The following is an 18,206-nucleotide window of genomic DNA, read 5'->3' as shown; positions in this document are numbered from 1 at the left end:
AGGGGCAATTTAGCACGGCCATTCCGCCTAACAGCATGTGTTTGGACTGTGGGAGGAAACCGGAGCACCCGGATGAAACCCACGCAGACACGGGGAGAACGTGCAGACTCCGCACAGTCACCCAAGGCCGGAATCGAACCTGGGATCCTTGGGAAACAATCCACGGTCCATTTGAATGATTGGATCAGCAGACTAACCCTCCACACCCTCCGCTTGCCACTTGCTGCCCAAAATGCTTTGGCTGGCATTTGGTTCGCGTGCCTCTGCAGAGGGGAGCCTGTTTGTGATTCTCAGCCTGAAGGCCCTGCACCATAGCTACCTGTGAAAGAGCACTGTGCTGCTGATTGGCAAGGAAGGGCTGGAGTTAATGAATGCACTCGCTTCCTGGCATTGTCCAGCCCATTTCCTGCCCTCTGCACGGCCACCTGGTTCTGGCCACCCACTTGCTGGCACGATATGGATTATTTTTGAAACAATAAAGTCATGAGATGTGAACTTAAGTCGAATACCTTCAATCAGGAAAATGATCACATCATGATTTCAGTTCAGGAAAATAAAACAGCCAGAACGTCTCTGACATACTCTAAAATGGTGATTTTGGGCTCCTCGAGGGAGCTGAGGAAACTATTTGAGAAAAATGTTTCTTTCCTGCTCTTCACGGCAGAAAAATGAGCTGCGTTCTTAACCCTGTGATCGAATTTTTGGCAACGCTTGATTTAAGATTCAAGGCCCAAACTGCGGGGTACGGCGTAGAGCAAGGCGAGATCTTCTGCTGGAAGATTTGCACTAATCCTGTAGTCATTGGAGGGGGCGCGGGGTGGGGGGGGGGGGGGTGATTAGGAAGTGTTGTCTCCACAAGCTGGGTGGCACAGTGGTTAGCTCTGCTGTCTCACAGCGCCAGGGACCCGGGTTCGATTCTGGCCTTGGGTGACTGCTTGTGTGAATTTTGCACGTTCTGCCCGTGTCTGCGTGGGTTTCCTCCGGGTGCTCTGGTTTCCTCCCACAGCCCAAAGATGTACAGGTTGGGTGGATTGGCCGTGCTAAGTTGTTCCTTAAGTGTCCAAAGATGTACAGGTTAGGTGGATTGGCCGTGTTAAATTGTCCCTTAGTGTCCAAAGATGTGCAGGTTAGGTGGATTGGCCATGATAAATTGTCCCTTAGTGTCCAAAGATGTGCAGGTTAGGTGGATTGGCCATGATAAATTGTCCCTTAGTGTCCAAAGATGTGCAGGCTAGGTGGATTGGCTATGCTAAATTGTCCCTTAGTGTCCAAAGATGTGCAGGTTCGGTGGGGTTACGGGCAGACAGAGTGGATCTAGATAGGGAGGGTGCTCTTTCGGAGGGCTGGTGCAGACTCAGTGGGCCAAATGGCCTCCTTCTGCCCTGTAGGGATTCTGGGATTCTATGGAAGTTCCACTTAAAGCACAGCTCGAAACTGGGGGAACTGGCAGAGAGGTTCTCATCCTCAGCTTGCGCTCACTTCTCGGCGGGTTCTATAAAAGTTGACTCACATCCACTGTAAGCGTTTTCACTCTCTCTTCTCCCCCACCCAACTTTCCTCCTGTCCTGCCCTGACAGTACTGAGTCAGGCAGCGTACATGGTCCTCTCGTCACTGGCCCAGTGGCCACTCTTCATGTTGGTGTGCGGCCGCTGGACACCAGCATGATGTTTCAGTGTGTGTAAGCATCACCCAACAGACTTGATGGTCTGAAATGGTTACTCAAGGTTTTCCCTGTCACCTTTTGCAGCCACAGTGATATCCTAACTGGATCAGTTACCCGGGGCCGAACCTCCAGGCCATGTGGTAAATTGAGGGGAGAGCCGAATGAGGCATTTAAAATAGTCAAAAGGATTTGAAGAGCCGATGCAGATTTTGTTTCCTGGAATCTGGGCTTCGTTAGCTGGTCCAGCATTTGTTGCCCATCCCTAATTGCCCTTGAACTGAGTGTCTCGCTCGGCCATTTCAATGGGGGGAGGGGGGGGGGCAGTTAAGAGTCAATCACATTGCTGTGGGTCTGGAGTCACGTGTAGGCCAGATCAGGTAAGGACGGCAGATTTCCTTCCCTAAAGGACATTAGTGAACCAGATGGGTTTTTGCAACAATCGACAATGTGAACCTGGATCGCCGGAGCATTACCCTGGGTCTCTGGATTACTAGATCAACTGGTCGCTCTGGTGAGAACGAGGGTGCCATTATCTTGGTCCTTCAAGAGTTAAAACAGGGAGCACTTTTTTCCCCCACACAGAGAGTAATGGGAATTTAGAATTCCCTTCCCCAAACGGCTAACCATGTTTGGGGTCAATTAGAGCTTTGAGGACTGAGATATTTATTGCATAAGGACATTGAGTGATATGGAGCCATAGGTGGAGTTGAGGTACAGGATCAGAAGCAGAAGGGCAGAATGGCCTCCTGTTTCTGTGCGTCCGTTAATAATAAACTAGGCCGGGTGGAATTTGAATCGAAGAGTTTCTAGCCCGGGCTGCTTCATCTGTGAGTAAAAAGAGCCATTTTGCACTCCTTTCATCAGCGAGTCAAGAAATGCAGCAGGCCGCTTTGCGTCTGGCGTTTATCTTCTGAAGCACGTGCGACTTGAGCTGTTTCCCAATTGAAATGTTGTTTAACGAAAAGAGTTGAAACCTCCTTCCTTCAGTAAACACAGCTGCTGCGTTGATTGACTAGGAGGTGAAGGAGAGATGAGTTTGCGGTCCCTTTTCCTGCTCTCCACTGCAAACTATTACCAAATAAGGAGCTCCATTAGGCCGCAATAGATTTGGGGGATGTGGTCAGCACCGGGTGGTCGGGGGGGGGGGGGGGGGGGGGGGGGGGCAGTTCAATCATTCAATCATGGTGTGTTTACATTGAAAAGAAAATGTAATGAAAAGACACAAAATTTTGAAGAAACTCACTTGACCAGAGATTGGGGAAAATGTGGAATTTGCAGTCACAGGGGATTGAATGGGATGAAGATGAGAGGGAGATTATGTGAAGCACTGGCATAGACTTGGGCCGAATGGTGCATTGCTGGGCTGCAGTTTTTAGTGACGAGTGAGGGATGCCATAGTCAAATCTGGTTGAAACCACACTTGGAAGTACCGGAGATAGTTTTGACCTCATTTAAGGATATACTGGCACCGGAGCAATTTGAAGCAGGTTCACGAGGCTGATTCCTGGGATCGAGGGGATTGCTTTCTGAGGAAAGTTTGAACAAATTGGGCCCGTACGCGTTGGGGTTCAGGTGAATGAGAGGTGATCACATGGTCTGGGGGAGGGGGGGGGCTTGATGGGGTGGGTGCTGAGAGGTTGTTTCCAAATTGTGTGGGGGGGGGGGTTTCACAATTTCAGAAGAAGTGGTCTCACATTTATGATGGAGATGAGAAGAAATTTCTTCTCCCAGGGGGTTGTTTTTTTTTATTTATATAATTTTTATTGGAATTTTTTACAGAAAATATAAAACATAACGACAAACAATGAAATGCAACAAAATAACCCATAATAACTGTGACACCCCCAGACCGTATCGGCGCATGTATCACATCCCCCCACCCCCCCCAACCCTAATGAACAACAAAAGAACTTAAAAAATATTAAAATTAAATAAACAAACATAGTCATTGTCGGCCCCCCCCCCCTTTTCCCTCCCCTTTTCCCTCCCCGGGTTGCTGCTGCTGCTGTCCCCGTACCCTATCGTTGAGCCAGAAAGTCGAGAAAAGGCTGCCACCGCCTAAAGAACCCTTGTACCGACCCTCTCAGGGCGAATTTGACCTTCTCTAGCTTAATGAAACCCGCCATGTCATTGATCCAGGTCTCCACGCTTGGGGGCCTCGCATCCTTCCATTGTAGCAAGATCCAGGGGGTTGTTAATGTGCGGAAGTCTCTTCCCCAGAGAGCAGTGGAGGTTGGATTAGACAGATTTTTCATCTAGAAGGGAGTCATGGTTATGTGTGGGGGGGGGGGGGGGGGGGAGTGCAGGCAGGAGAGTAGAGTTAAGGTCACAGCCAGATCAGCCGTTGGCGGCACGGTAGCACATTTAGCACTGCTGCCTCACAGCACCAGTGACCCAGGTTCGATTCCCGGCTTGGGTCACTGTCTGTGTGGAGTCTGCACATCCTCCCCGTGTCTGCGTGGGTTTCCTCCGGGTGCTCCGGTTTCCTCCCACAGTCCAAAGATGTGCAGGTCAGGTGGATTGGCCGTGATCAATTGTCCCTTAATTTGGAAAAAAATGAAGTGGACACTCTAACTTTAAAAGAAAAAGAAGCTCAATTGTTGTTCTCAGAGAAAATTAAGGGGAGATTTAGTAGTGGCATTCATTATTATGGAAGGGATCAATGGGGCGAAGATCTTTCCATCGTAAGGGGGTCAGTAACCAGAATAGAACAAAAATGCTGGTGGAATCTGACCAAATTGGGAGTCTTTAACGTGAATTTGGTCAACATTTGGAAAAGATAACGGAAGTCCTAAGGATTTGGCAAAAGAACAAAAGGCATGTGATTAATTCACATTCAAAAGGTTAGCACAGACATGATGGACTGAATGGCCTCCAGCTGTGCTGCAAGATTCAATGGGGGATTTATTACTTGCTGAGCACGAGGTAACCGATCGATCATTGCTTCTTCGCATGCTCGATGCCTGTTAGCTGCAAAATGGTATGGGGGGGGGGGGGGGGGGGGGGGTGGAAAAACAAAGGCTTAAGATTGTCAATTTTCCTCCTGTTTCTAGGAAGCGGAGCAGGAAAATGAGCTGCGAAACAAACAGGAACAAGCTTTGCGAGAGAAGATACTGGCCCAGGAAGCCAAGCTCCAACAGGACCCAAAGGTAGGCGGTGGCACGGATTTGCAAACTCTCTGCTTAGCTTTCTGAAGCTGAGGCTGAGGCCGGGGTGGTTGCTGCTTCGAACTTTGCTCGCAGGGGAGCCGGAAAATTCAGGCGGACGTCTTGCTCCCGAAAGCTCACAGGCACGTTCCGCTGAGAAGCTTGTTTGCATCTGTGTGAACGTCTAAAATGGATGGGGGCTCAGCCTTGGTGGCAAAGTCCGAAATCCAACCGCTAAAGTAATTTTGAAGCATAGTCACGGCTGGTAATGCAGCAGTCAATTTCTGCACAGCAAGATCCCACAAGATCACATAATCATGTTTTTTTTATTTTTAAGTTGCGTTGATTTAGGGTCAAGTATTGGCCCGGAGGAAACCCACGCAGACACAGGGAGAACGCGCAAACTCCACACACACAGTGACCCAAGCCGGGAATCGAACCTGGCAATAAAGGAGAACATTCCATTTGCTTTCTGAATCACTTGGCTGCACCTGCACCAAGACTTGGTGATTAAAGTCCGACCACATTATCTGCAATTGGCAGTAGCCCCTCCTTTATTCGCTTGCCCAATGAAAGGCTCCATCTGGATGTTGGATAAGGGGCCTGAGTTCATGAGGCATCTTTTTAATAATTAACAGATTGAAGCAGTTTCATCATCCAGCCACTAGGTGTAGCGAGCAGGATGAATCAGCATTGTTGTGCAAAGCATGGGACAGACATTGTTGATCCATGCAGTTGGTCTTTGCATTGCAAGTTAGACATGGGAAGCCCAATGGTTTCTTAATTTCAAAATGGTGGTTACTGTTGTGTTATTCCAATATGATTTAAGAACTGTGTTCATGCGTATGTGTACAAAGTGCCCAGAGTGTCACACACTCCATCATGCCCCTTGACATTCAGTGGAATTACCATCGCTGAATTCCCACTATCACCATCCTGGGGGTTACCATTGATCAGAAACTGATCTGGACCCAGCCATATAAATACTGTGGCTACCAGAGCAGGTCAGAGGCTGGGAATCCTGTGGTGAGTAACTCACCTCCTGACCCCCCAAAGCCTGTCCACCATCTACACGGCACAAGTCAGGAGTGCGATGGAATCCTCTCCACTTGCCTGGATGAGCGCAGCTCCAACAACACTCAAAAAGCTCGACACCATGCAGGACAAAGCAGCCCCGCTTGATTGGCACCCCATCCACAAACACTCTCTCCCTCCACTAGCGATGCACAGTGACAGCCGTGTGTACCATCTACAAGATGCACTGCAGCAACTCACCAAGGCTCCTTAGACAGCACCTACCAAACCTGCAATCTCTCCCATCTAGAAGGACCAGGGTAACAGATACCTGGGAACCCCACCACCTGGAGGTTCCCCTTCCCGTACCAGCCTCCCCGGACAGGCGCCGGAATGTGGCGACTAGGGGCTTTTCACAGTAACTTCATTGAAGCCTACTCGTGACAATAAGCCATTTTCAATTTTTTCATTTGAAGTCACTCACCATCCTAACTTGGAAATATATTGGCCGTTCCTTCACTGTCGCTGGGTCAAAATCCTGGAACTCCCTCCCTAACAGCATTGTGGGTGCACCTACACCACATGGACTGCAGCGGTTCAGGAAGGCAGCTCACCACCACCTTCTCAAGGGGCAATTAGGGATGGGCAACAAATGGTGGCCGAGCCAGCAACGCCCACATCACTGAGCCAAATATATATTTCTTAAATTGAGAGAACGACTTTGCTTTGAAGAGGGAGTAAATTTAGCTCCATGCAAATTTAGATTTGCTCCGGCACTTTGATGTAATCACAGTCGACTATTTCTCCAGTGTGCACATAGCAGATTTAATTTCTTGTCCTGGTCAACTGTCGACTCGCATTGTAGCTGGGTTTTGGACATCACCCGTGCCAAATAGTGAACGAATCCGGTTACTTCTTCAGTTCCTTCTCCTCAGCGAAGGTGGTTTTGTTTCCTCAGTCTACCTGTCATCGGGGCAAACGGCAACAGCAAGAGCTGATCGCGGAGTTACGGCGACGGCAGGTGAAAGATCACCGGCCGGTGTATGAAGGGAAAGATGGGACTATTGAAGACATCATCACAGGTAAAAGGCAGCATTCCGCCGCGAGTCAGGTTCCGGGTTCCCGAACCTCATGCGTCACTGATAGTTCAGATCATCTATTTCAAATAAAAGTTGCCTCGATGAGACTTTTGTTTTTTAGATTCCTTAAATGTAGGTAAAATGTGACAGGCAGCATGTTTTTGTGCTCCGTTTTCACAAGTTGTGTGTTGTTGGGACACCACTTTGAGTTGCTGTTGAAGCCACTGCCCTTAATGATCTCTCTGCAAAACATAACCTAGTTCCACCGCTTGAGTGCCAAGATTAACAGCTATTTGGGTGGGATTTCCTCTTGCTTCTGCTCCAGCCAGTAGCCTTGTTCTACTGTTAGACCTTTCGGCCAAGCCTTTATTGATATTACACTCAAATATTGCTGGCACAATGCCCACTTGGTGTTCACCATAGGTTCAGGATATGGGAAACCCACCTTCAGTCCGTTGACCCCGGCTTCTCATCTGCCAAATTGTTTGCTTGCGCCTTGCCCGCTTTTTTTTTTTGTTCACTGTTGCTCTGTGCTCCAGACCCAAATCCAAGCAACATGGCTCCATTCTGTACTGCAAAGGCAGGAGATCAAAGAGTTGCCTTCGGCTGAGCTGGTCCTTGAAGTATTCTCTGCAGCAATTCAAGAGAAGCACTAACCTCTTATCTCTCTCTCTTGTTATTCCAATTAAACTGTATGGCGGAGATTTGTATTTTTTTGCCAACAAATACTTGAGTCTGAATTGTTGGTAACAGCCTCAGTAACAACTTGCATTTATATAGTGCCTTTTGTATCGGGAAACTATTGCAAAGTGCTTTGCAGGGGCACTATCAGACAAAATATGACACATAAGGAGGGGTTCGGACAGGTAACCAACAGCTTGGTCAAAGGGTTAGGTTTTAAGGAGTGTCTTAAAGGCAGAGAGAGAAACGGGCAAAGAGGCCGGTGAGGTTTAAGGGCGGTGTGGCACAGTTTAAGGTCCAGGCAGCTAAAGGCATGGTCCCAAATGGTGCAGCAGCGAATCTCCGAGATACCCATGAGGCCAAATTTGGAGGCGCGCAGGTATTTGGGGCAGCACGGTAGCATGGTGGTTAGCATAAATGCTTCACAGCTCCAGGGTCCCAGGTTCGATTCCCGGCTGGGTCACTGTCTGTGCGGAGTCTGCACGTCCTCCCCGTGTGTGTGTGGGTTTCCTCCGGGTGCTCCGGTTTCCTCCCACAGTCCAAAGATGTGCGGGTTAGGTGGATTGGCCATGCTAAATTGCCCTTAGTGTCCAAAATTGCCCTTAGTGTCCTAAAAAAGTAAGGTTGGGGGGGGGGTTGTTGGGTTACGGGTATAGGGTGGATACGTGGGTTTGAGTAGGGCGATCATTGCTCGGCACAACATCGAGGGCCGAAGGGCCTGTTCTGTGCTGTACTGTTCTATGTTCTATAAGAGGTTGGAGGAGATTACATTTATCTGGAGGGGTGAGGCCACGGCAGGATTTGAACACGAGGTTGGGAATATAACAATCGAGTGAGGGTTGCTGGAACACCAGCCGAGGTCGGTCAGCGAGAGCAGGACCAGAGTTGGGATATGGACAGCAGGGGTTTGGATAAGCTCAATGCTCGTGGGTGCAAGGTGAGAGGTCACCCTGGAAAGCATTGGGATAATCCAAGGTAGCAAAGCCACGTATGAGAGTTTTGCGAAGAAGGAGGAAGTTGTTTTGGGTCTGTTATTTGCAAGTCAGATTTCCCTTTCGTTCATGGCTCCAGAAGACCTGATGCTGCTTCTTTCTCTGCTCAATCCCAGCTAGTGTTGCCATAGACAGTCATTTTGAGTTCTCCTCTCTCGTCCTCTAATTTTTTTTCAAGCCAGGGATATTGGGAGAAAGATCAACTCCTGGAGCCATCGAGTGAGTGACATGGTTTCATTAAGATTTACAGGAGCTTGGAATGTGTTTCTTCTGGTGGGGAAATACCGGCTTCTGCTCAGTTGCTAGGCACAATTGGAGTCAAGAGTGTGTTATGTGTGTGGTTTGTGTGTGGCTTGCATGTGTTGTGTATGTGGGGCTTGGGTGTGTTATGTATGTGTGTGGCTTGTGTATTTTGTGTGTTGTGTGTGTGGGGCTTGTGTGTGTGTGGGGCTTGTGTGTGTGTGGGGCTTGCGTGTGTTGTGTTTGCATGTGTTGTGTGTGGCTTGCATGTGGCGTGCCTGTGTGTGACTTGCGTGTGGTGTGTGTGATGTGCGTGTGGTGTGTGGGTGGCGTGTGTGTGACTTGTGTGTGTTGCGTGTGTGTGTGGCTTGCGGGTGTTGCGTGTGTGTGTGTGTGGCTTGCTTGTGTGTGTGGCTTGCATGTGTTGCGTGTGTATGTGGCTTGCGTGTGTGTGTGGCTTGCGTGTAGCTTGCATGTGTGTGTGGCTTGTGTGTGTGTAGCTTGTGTGTGTTGAGTGTGTGTGTGGCTTGCATGTGTGTGGCTTGGGCGTGTTGTGTGTGTGGTTTGCGCGTGTTACGTGTGTGTGTGGCTAGCACGTGTTGTGTGCATGGCTTGCATGTTGTGTGTGCCCGTGAGAGGCATGTGTGTTGTGTGCGCGCATGAGGCTTGCATCTTACATATGTGTACGCATGAGGCTTGCATGTGGGCGGCTTGTAGGGTGTGTGTGGCATGCATGTTGTGTGTGCAGCTTGTGTGTTGTGTGCGCGGCTTGCATGTTGTGTGCGTATATGCAGCTTGTGTGTTGTGTGTGCGTGGCTTGCATGTGGTGCGTGTGCACGTGGATTGCATGTTGTGTGTGTGTGTTGTGTGTGTGCGTGTGCAGTTTGCATGTTGTGTGTGTGTCTGTGTGTTGTGTGTGTGTGTGGCTTGCCTGTATTTATTTATTCATGAAGTTACACCTACATCCCATCACGTTTCTGCCTGGTTTGCTGCTGAGTTCCTTTGAGCCTTCCTCCAGCAAGATAGCCTTTTGGATCAACAATAGATTCTTCCCACAGAAAATTGTCGGCTATTCATTGCCAGGAAGTGAGATTGTCCTGGTTCTGCTGCATTTTCATGCTGCTGTCGTCCGTGCAGTAATTGACTGTTGCCGTGGAGCTCACCAAAGTCTGGACCATCAAATTTTATGTGTTGCTTTTTGCATTTTGAAGCTCCTCTCTATTGTATGATTTGATGTGGTTTCTTTTTCTTGTTGTTTTTCCTCCCCTCCTCCCAACCCTCTGCTGCTCTCTTTCACTCTCACTCATTTCTCTCAATCTCTCTTCCTCCCCTCTCTCTGTTGCACAATCTTCTTTTTGCAGCGCTGAAGAGTGTACCCTTCACCGCCCGAACTGCTAAACGTGGCTCCTGGTTCTTCTGTGAAACGTCACTGTGTGAAGAGTCCAATTGTTAATGTTTGTGCCCTCTACAGTCTACAGCTGTGACAGGTTTATATCATTCCGTTTCTTCATTCTGTGTCTCGATTGTTTGTGAAAAGGCAATGCTTTACATGTTCCATTTTGAGTTAAACCTAGTCCGGGTTTTCTTCAGTCAGTCCTGTATCCATGGCCTACTGGTGCACCTTCCCACTGTGTTCCAGAAGATGACTCCTCACCCATCAGTGAGAGAACATGGGGGCAGCGCAAATGTGCCAGGAAACCAGTTTGTCTCTGCACCAACGCAAGGTGCCCCCAGTTTGGTGGTGGGGTTCTGTGGTGATGAGCCATTAATTGCACGTGAGACGAGTTGCTGTACAAAAGTTAGGCTTTAATAAGCTAGAACTTAGCCCTGCGGTCAACTACAGTAAATGGACGACCGCCGGGCGTTCTGACTATTTATACCTCGGTATGGAGGCGTGGTTAACTCAGCCCCTCGACCAATCGGAGAGTCGTCACGTGACTGGTCTCAACCAATCGGTCGAGAGGCACATGACCGACCAGGGCCAATGGTAAGCCGGTGTTCTGCACCAATGGCAGACAGCTATGCAAATCGTCCACCACAGGTGGTGCATAGGGAGGGGATTTGATAAGAGGGTAAGTGCCCCTTGGTGGCTTTTGCGAATGAGCATCAACAGTGGCCAAGCAGACGTTTGGGTGCCAAGTTGTCTTTGGCTACCTCTTGGAGAGTGGCAAGCTACAAGGCTTATTTTAATCGAGGGAGTTCTGGTATATCTTTGCGTGTCGGATTAATACTGTTGCAAACCTCTTCCATCCGTTTGTTTCCATGCTCACTTACGCCATCCTTTGCTCCCCTCCTTGCGAATGTCTGTGCCGCCTCAGGGGCACCTTGTCATTTCCAATGGGAAAGGTCCGCCTATTCCGCGGCAATAAAAGCAGATTCAAATTTTCGCAAGGATTGTCTTTCGTCCTCAGCCGCCATTACTTTGGTTGGAGTTCTAACGCCAGGTACAACTGCCGACTGTCGCAGTCCCATCCTCTTCACACAAGGCGGGCCTCTCCTCTTGCATCATCATTCATTCATCTTCATTTTCTTCATTTCTTCAGCTAAAGGGAAGAGTCTGATCCGTAATTTTCCCAGTTCTCCGACGCGGGTAAGAGTTTGTCGATCGCACCGCAGCCGTGCAAGCTTGGCAACTCCCAACTGTAGCCCTAAGTTAAATGTTCCTGTAAATGGAGCAGAAAGTAAGATCTCCTCCGGGAAGGCAAATGGGAGACTTTTAGAATGCTTTCAGTTTTCAATCCGATCTGCTTTTTAAAAAAAATGCACAACTTTTTTCGTCTGCACGATTCTGTGGCCAGCAGATGCAATCCATAATCAAATACCAAGTTCAAGTTCAATCAAGATAATTGGCTCATTGATGCAGGCAGCTCTGAGACACCTTGCTTTCACAAGCTTATGTACGTGTTGTTTTTTTTTTTGGTTCACAAACAGGGGCTGGTTTAGCTCACTGGGCTAAATCGCTGGCTTTTTAAAAAGCAGGCCAGCAGCACGGTTCAATTCCCGTACCAGCCTCCCCGGGCAGGCGCCGGAATGTGGCGACTCGGGGCTTTTCACAGTGACTTAATTGAAGCCTACTCGTGACAATAAGCGATTTTCATTTTCATTTCATTTCATGATATTCTCTTGCCTTCATTTAAGTGAAGGGTGCCCTTTTTGATCGGATGATGAAACCGTTTTGGTTGTCGGTCAACTTAATTATTTATTTACTGGTCCAATCTCAACTGGAGCATTGTGTCCAGTTCTGGGTGCCAAGCTTTAGGGAGGCTTTAGAGAGAGTGAAGAAAAGATTCACGAGAATGGTTCCAGGGACGAAGAACATCAGTTTGGAGAAGTTAGGAGCGTTCTTGGAGAAGAGGGGTTTGAGAGAGGATTTGGTGGAGGTGTTCAACATTCTGAGCAGTTTGGGCAGAGTCGATGGGGAGAAATTGTTCTCGTTGGTGGGAGCATCGGGAACTAGAAGACACGGGTTGAAGGTAATTGGTGAAAGAAGCAGTGACAATATGAGGAAAACTCTTTCACACAGCGATGGTTAGTATCTGGAATGTGCGGCCTGTAAGTGTGGTGGAGGCAAGTTCAATCGAGGCTTTCCAAGAGAATTGGATCCTTATGAAAAGGAAGAATGTGTAGGGCTATGGGAGAAGACTGGGGAGTGGGTCCAGGCGAATTGTTCCTCCAGAGACCCCATGGGCTGAATAGTCTCCTTCTGTCCTGTCACCATTCAATGATTCTATGATTTTGGAGTTGGGTATGAAAGCAGAATTGTTTGAAGAATATCTGGTTAGGGGGCTTAAGGTGACAAAGTTATGGGGGTGGGGTGGGAGAGTTCCTATAAATCTGTGATGAAGGGATATTAAGAGATTTGGAGCCAAATGGGGGTAGATGGAGCTGGTGGAGCCATGAGATCATTGAATGCACAACAGGGGTGATGGGCTGAATGGCCACTGCCCATGTACAAACCCAACCCATCCCTGCTCAAACCTCATCTTTCTATTTATAGTACGAAAAGAAAAAGAAAATCACCCGAACAAATTTTGGCCTTCAGTCCGTATATTAGTTTTTCTACAAAGTACTTTCATTATATTCTTTCAATGGGATGTGGGCATCGCTGGGCTGGTCCAGCACTTGTTACCCATCCCTAATTGCCCTTGAACTGAGTGTCTCGCTTGGCCATTTCAGGGAATATTTGAGAGTCACCCACATTGCTGTGGGTCTGGAGTCACATGTAGGCCAGACCGGGTAAGGACGGCAGATTTCCTTCCCTAAAGGGGTTATAGTGAACCAGGTGGGTTTTTATGACAATCTACGATAGTTGTGATGGTCACCATTACTGAGATTAGCTTTAGATTCCAGATTTGTATTATATGAATGTGATCCCATGTTCCCGGAGTATTCGCCTAGGCTCTGGATTACTAATCAAGTGAGATTGCCACCCTATGGTTTTCTTGTGATCTTTGTTGGTTTTGTGATGTAGTTTGCTTTTTCTTCACCCCTGCCCGTGTTTTGTAATGTGGAGCGTGTTTTCTCGCTCTTGCCCACGTTTTGTGATGTAGTTTGCGTTTTCCTCACTCCTGCCCATGTTTTGTGATGTAGTTTGCGTTTTCCTCACTCCTGCCCACGTATTGTGATGTAGTTTGCGTTTCCTGACTCTTGCCCACGTATTGTGATGTAGTTTGCGTTTTCCTCGCTCCTGCCCACGTATTGTGATGTAGTTTGCGTTTTCCTCGCTCCTGCCCACGTATTGTGATGTAGTTTGCGTTTTCCTCACTCCTGCCCACGTATTGTGATGTAGTTTGCGTTTCCTGACTCTTGCCCACGTATTGTGATGTAGTTTGCGTTTTCCTCGCTCCTGCCCACGTATTGTGATGTAGTTTGCGTTTTCCTCGCTCCTGCCCACGTATTGTGATGTAGAGTGCGTTTTCCTCGCTCCTGCCCACGTTTTCTGATGTAGTTTGCGTTTTCCTCACTCCTGCCCATGTTTTGTGATGTAGTTTGCGTTTTCCTCACTCCTGCCCATGTTTTGTGATGTAGTTTGCGTTTTCCTCACTCCTGCCCACGTATTGTGATGTAGAGTGCGTTTTCTTCGCTCCTGCCCACGTTTTCTGATGTAGTTTGCGTTTTCCTCACTCCTGCCCACGTTTTGTAATGTAGTCTGTGTTTTCCTCACTCCTGCCCACGTTTTGTGATGTAGTTTGCGTTTTCCTCGCTCCTGCCCACGTTTTGTGATATAGTTTGTGTTTCCCTCGCTCCTGCCTATGTTTTGTGATGTAGTTTGCGTTTTCCTCGCTCCTGCCCATGTTTTGTGATGTAATCTGTGTTTTCCTCACTCCTGCCCACGTTTTGTGACGTAGTTTGCGTTTTCCTCACTCCTGCCCACGTTTTCTGATATAGTTTGTGTTTCTGTATTTTCCTCGCTCCTGCCCATGATTTGTGATGTAGTCTGTGTTTTCCTCGCTCCTGCCCACGTTTTGTGATGTAGTTTGTTTTTCCCTCTCTCCTGCCCACGTTTTGTGATGTAGTTTGCGTTTTCCTCACTCCTGCCCACGTTTTGTGATGTAGTTTGCGTTTTCCTCGCTCTTGCCCACATTTTGTGATATAGTTTGTGTTTCCCTCTCTCCTACCCACGTTTTGTGTAGTTTGTTTTTCCCTCACTCCTGCCCACGTATTGTGATGTAGTTTGCGTTTTCCCCTCTCCTGCCCACGTTTTGTTACATAGTTTGTGTTTCCCTCGCTCCTGCCTATGTTTTGTGATGTAATTTGCGTTTTCCTCGCTCCTGACCAACTAGATATAGGGGTCCAAATAAAATGACGGGTCCAAGCTTACATAAACTGTCAGCTCAATTGTCAAGGCACATCAGCTACTGTGCCATCCCCGCCACCCGGGTGAAGAAGTTGGGGGACGGGGGAGTTGCTGTGGGGGGGCCATGGTTAGTTGGTAGCAAGGTAATGGCGACACTTGTATGGCATCCAGTTTGTATTCTACACAACTGTGGCTGATTTCGATCCCTTTGAAAACAAGTATCTATTTCCCAACATCTATACTTGTTCGCCGAATAAATGTGCGTGGGCAGTATGTGCCAGTTGCTGGCCACCATTTTGATTGGATATAACTCAGACCCTTGCTGTTGTTTCAGAGTTGGTTCCCTGCAGAGTTGCTTTGCCTTGTTGCTTGACTGCCTCCAGTTGCCCAGTTGGCTGAGTGAAGTTGTCAGTGCCAAATGTCTTTATCCTTCTCTTTTGTTTCTGTCTCCCCCAGATCTTCGAAGTCAACCTTACCGACGCGCAGACGCGGTGATACGCTACGGGTGGAAGCACCTCTGAAGAAAAGATTTGTGGGGGGGTGGAGGGGAGGGTAACTTCGACCAAGATGACAGTATTATTAAAACTATTCCATTTGAGGAGCATCTCAAGATGAACTGTTGCCCCCCCCTGACTCCCTCAGAATGGCAAACGTCCTGCACATGTACCTTCTTATTCCACTACAGACGGGTGCCTATAAAATGGCGTTGTGTGAAGAAAAAAACGTGCGAGAGAACGTGCGTTTCCCCCCCCCCCCCCGCCCCAACCCTTTTATTTTTTGAGGGGAAAGTAATTCTTTTTAAACCAATCCACATTGCCTGCTCACCATTTGAGTGAAATAACCTAACATTTGAGGTCCCACCTCTGTCAAAGCTCAAAACTATGAAGGTTGGAGAAAAAAAGACTTCAAGAGAAATGTTGGCTGTCTCACCAAACTTCGAAGGCCTGTGGAATTTGAATGCCTCGTTGCAGCAGTATTACCTGGAGACGTTAACCGTGGAGTTCTTTCTGTTCTTATATTCTTAATTAATTTAAAGATATTTCTCATTATTGCTCCCTATGTTTTGTACAGTTGATTTGACCTGTGGTGAATCCAAAGAAACTTTGGCATCCTTTTAGCCAAAGTAAAATGGCCGCTGCCTTCACCGTCAGAGCATCATCTTACCCTTGTCTTCATTTCAAGCCCATTTAGAATACTTTCTGGGGCGTTTAGCTCTCTGGGTAATGCTAAGTCCCTTGATTTACTTGGAAACCAGAACAAAAATACTGTTGAGTTAGACCTGCAGCTTTTCCAGTATTTTTCTCAACCCAGAGTATTAAAGGACAAAACAAATGTAAGGCCAAACCTTTCTCAGCCTGTCGTATTTGCATGTTTCCGCCATTTAATCATCTCCTGTTGGGAAATCGATCTGAAAGCAGTCTAGAGAATTGTCTCTCCTATTCTTAGCACAGCTAGTCATCCTCCCGTCCAATGTTAAGGGTTTTGGTTAAGTCCTTTGATTTGTCACTAGTTTTATTTAATGTTTACAGTACGCTTTAGAAACATTTGCACTTAAAGCCCAATATCCTTAAATGTCCTAATACAATTCTTGGGTCAATCACATAGTTCTCCACCTCAAGCTACCCCTCCACTCCGACCGCCAACGGCAACCCCAGCGGTATTGTTGATCTCTGCTGGGCTGGCTCCTGATCGCCCGTCAAGTGAACTCGTTATCGACGCCCAATTTCTGTTCACTGGGACTGTCCCCAACAACTGGAGTCCATGGTTTGCACAATATGCATCCTTAAACTCTTAAATGCAAGCGTTGTGCTTCACAGTGTTAAGTTGAAGTTCCAATGCTATTGATTGTGAGAAAAACTCCTGGAAGCTGTCAATGGCCTATGTTAGGGGATGAATGTTTCCCATCTGAAAGAGGGTTCCAGCTTTGAATTGAAGAGCAAGGATCAAAGGTTTACAAGTAAGAGTGAGGCATTTCAGTTACAGGTGTACCTGAGGTCATTGCAGCCAAGGTGGGCAAAAGCAGCAATTGTGGTTTTTTTAAGAAAAGAATGTGCCTTGCTCTCTAATCCAAGTTAGTGATTTCAACACTCAGTTTATTTTTTAGGATTTCTTTCTCACTCTTAATCAAATACAGCACAACGGAGGCCATTCTACCCATCCTTTCTTTCCCAGTGCTAGCTTCCTAACACCAGGTTTGACCAACCTTTTTGCATGCTGGGGGTGGGGGGGCACATTTCAAAATTTTTCCCACTCAAGGGGCTGATTGACAAATTTCGGAAAGATAAAGTTTGGCTTGACATGGATTTCAATTTTTAAAAAGCTGGGATGTGAACAACTTGCTCAGAAAAACAATGAGTAATACATAAAGATGAGTTGTAGAGTGTAATAGTCATAAGTCACCTGCTCTCCCACGTTGTTGCTGATTGGCTCAAACGCCTATCAGCAGCAGACACGGAAAAGAAATGGCCTGTGATTGGAGGAGAAGCTCCAAGCAGATTCCTCCACACAGTTACCTGTTTGTCCACCATTTTGAAAACTGGCTTTGAGGGGGGTGCAACACAGAGGGGCTTTGAAGGACCACATCCGGCCCTGAGGCTACACGTTGGACAAGCCTGATTAACACTAATCCCATTTCTCACCTCTTTCCACATAGCTTTTCCTTTATTTTTATCCCAAATCTTATCTAATTCCCCTTTAGGTGGTACAGTCTCTGCCTCAACCGTCACTCCTGACAAAACATTGCCCCTCTTTGGACAAATTTTGCTGCCAAACCTTTCATAATTTTGGAAGCTTTTGTCAGATCCCCTCCTGAACCGTCTTTGTTCCGATTTTAAAAAAAAATGCCCCAATTTATCTGTTGTCCTTCACTTTTGCATCGGATTCTTTTTTTAGTTTATCCTTTCACGGGATGTGGGCGTCGCTGGCGAGGCCAGCATTCATCACCCATCCTCTATTCCCATCGGAAGATGGTGGTGAGCACTCTGCTCTTCAACAATCTAATGTCGGTACACCCACAGTGCGGTTAGGGAGGGAGTTCCAAGATTGTGACCCAGCGACAGTGAAGGAACGGCCGATATATTTCCCAGTCAGGATGGTGAGTGACTCGGAGGGGAACCTCCAGGTGGTGGGGTTCCCAGGTACCTGCTGCTCTTGTCCTTCTAGATGGTAGAGGTCACAGGCTTGGAAGATGCTTCAATTGAAAACGCCCCCAAGTAACCGTGACGACTGCAAGCTGGTAACATACAGCACGGTAGCACACGTGGCTAGCACTGCGGCTTCACAGCGCCAGGGACCCAGGTTCGATTCCCTGCTGGGTCACTGTCTGTGCGGAGTCTGCACGTTCTCCCCGTGTCTGCGTGGGTTTCCTCCGGGTGCTCCGGTTTCCTCCCACAGTTCAAAGATGTGCAGGTTAGGTGGATTGGCCAGGCTAAATTGCCCTTAGTGTCCAAAAAGGTTAAGCGGGGTTAAGGGGATAGGGTGGAAGAGAGGGCTTAAATGGGTCGGTGCAGGCTTGATGGGCCGAATGGCCTCCTTCTGCACTGTAATGTCCTATGAAACCCACACCAGATAACTGTTCCCCTGCAGTATGTAAT

General features: G+C 47.9%; 1 protein-coding gene across 1 annotated transcript in view; it reads left to right on the top strand.

The window, feature by feature from the left end:
- Window positions 1-17,445, top strand: part of LOC119958101 (formin-like protein 3) — a 154,574-nt gene extending 137,129 nt beyond the window's left edge. The window contains exons 26-28 of the mRNA XM_038786329.1: window positions 4,718-4,813; window positions 6,783-6,906; window positions 15,070-17,445. Coding sequence (XP_038642257.1) covers window positions 4,718-4,813; window positions 6,783-6,906; window positions 15,070-15,134 — 285 coding nt within the window. The 3' untranslated portion in view covers window positions 15,135-17,445. The remainder of the gene's footprint in view (window positions 1-4,717; window positions 4,814-6,782; window positions 6,907-15,069) is intronic.
- Window positions 17,446-18,206: the final 761 nt, after the last annotated feature.

This window comes from Scyliorhinus canicula, chromosome 28 (genome assembly GCF_902713615.1).
Source record: "Scyliorhinus canicula chromosome 28, sScyCan1.1, whole genome shotgun sequence".
Classification (NCBI taxonomy): Eukaryota; Metazoa; Chordata; class Chondrichthyes; order Carcharhiniformes; family Scyliorhinidae; genus Scyliorhinus; species Scyliorhinus canicula.
This window is presented reverse-complemented; position numbering and strand designations above follow the sequence as displayed.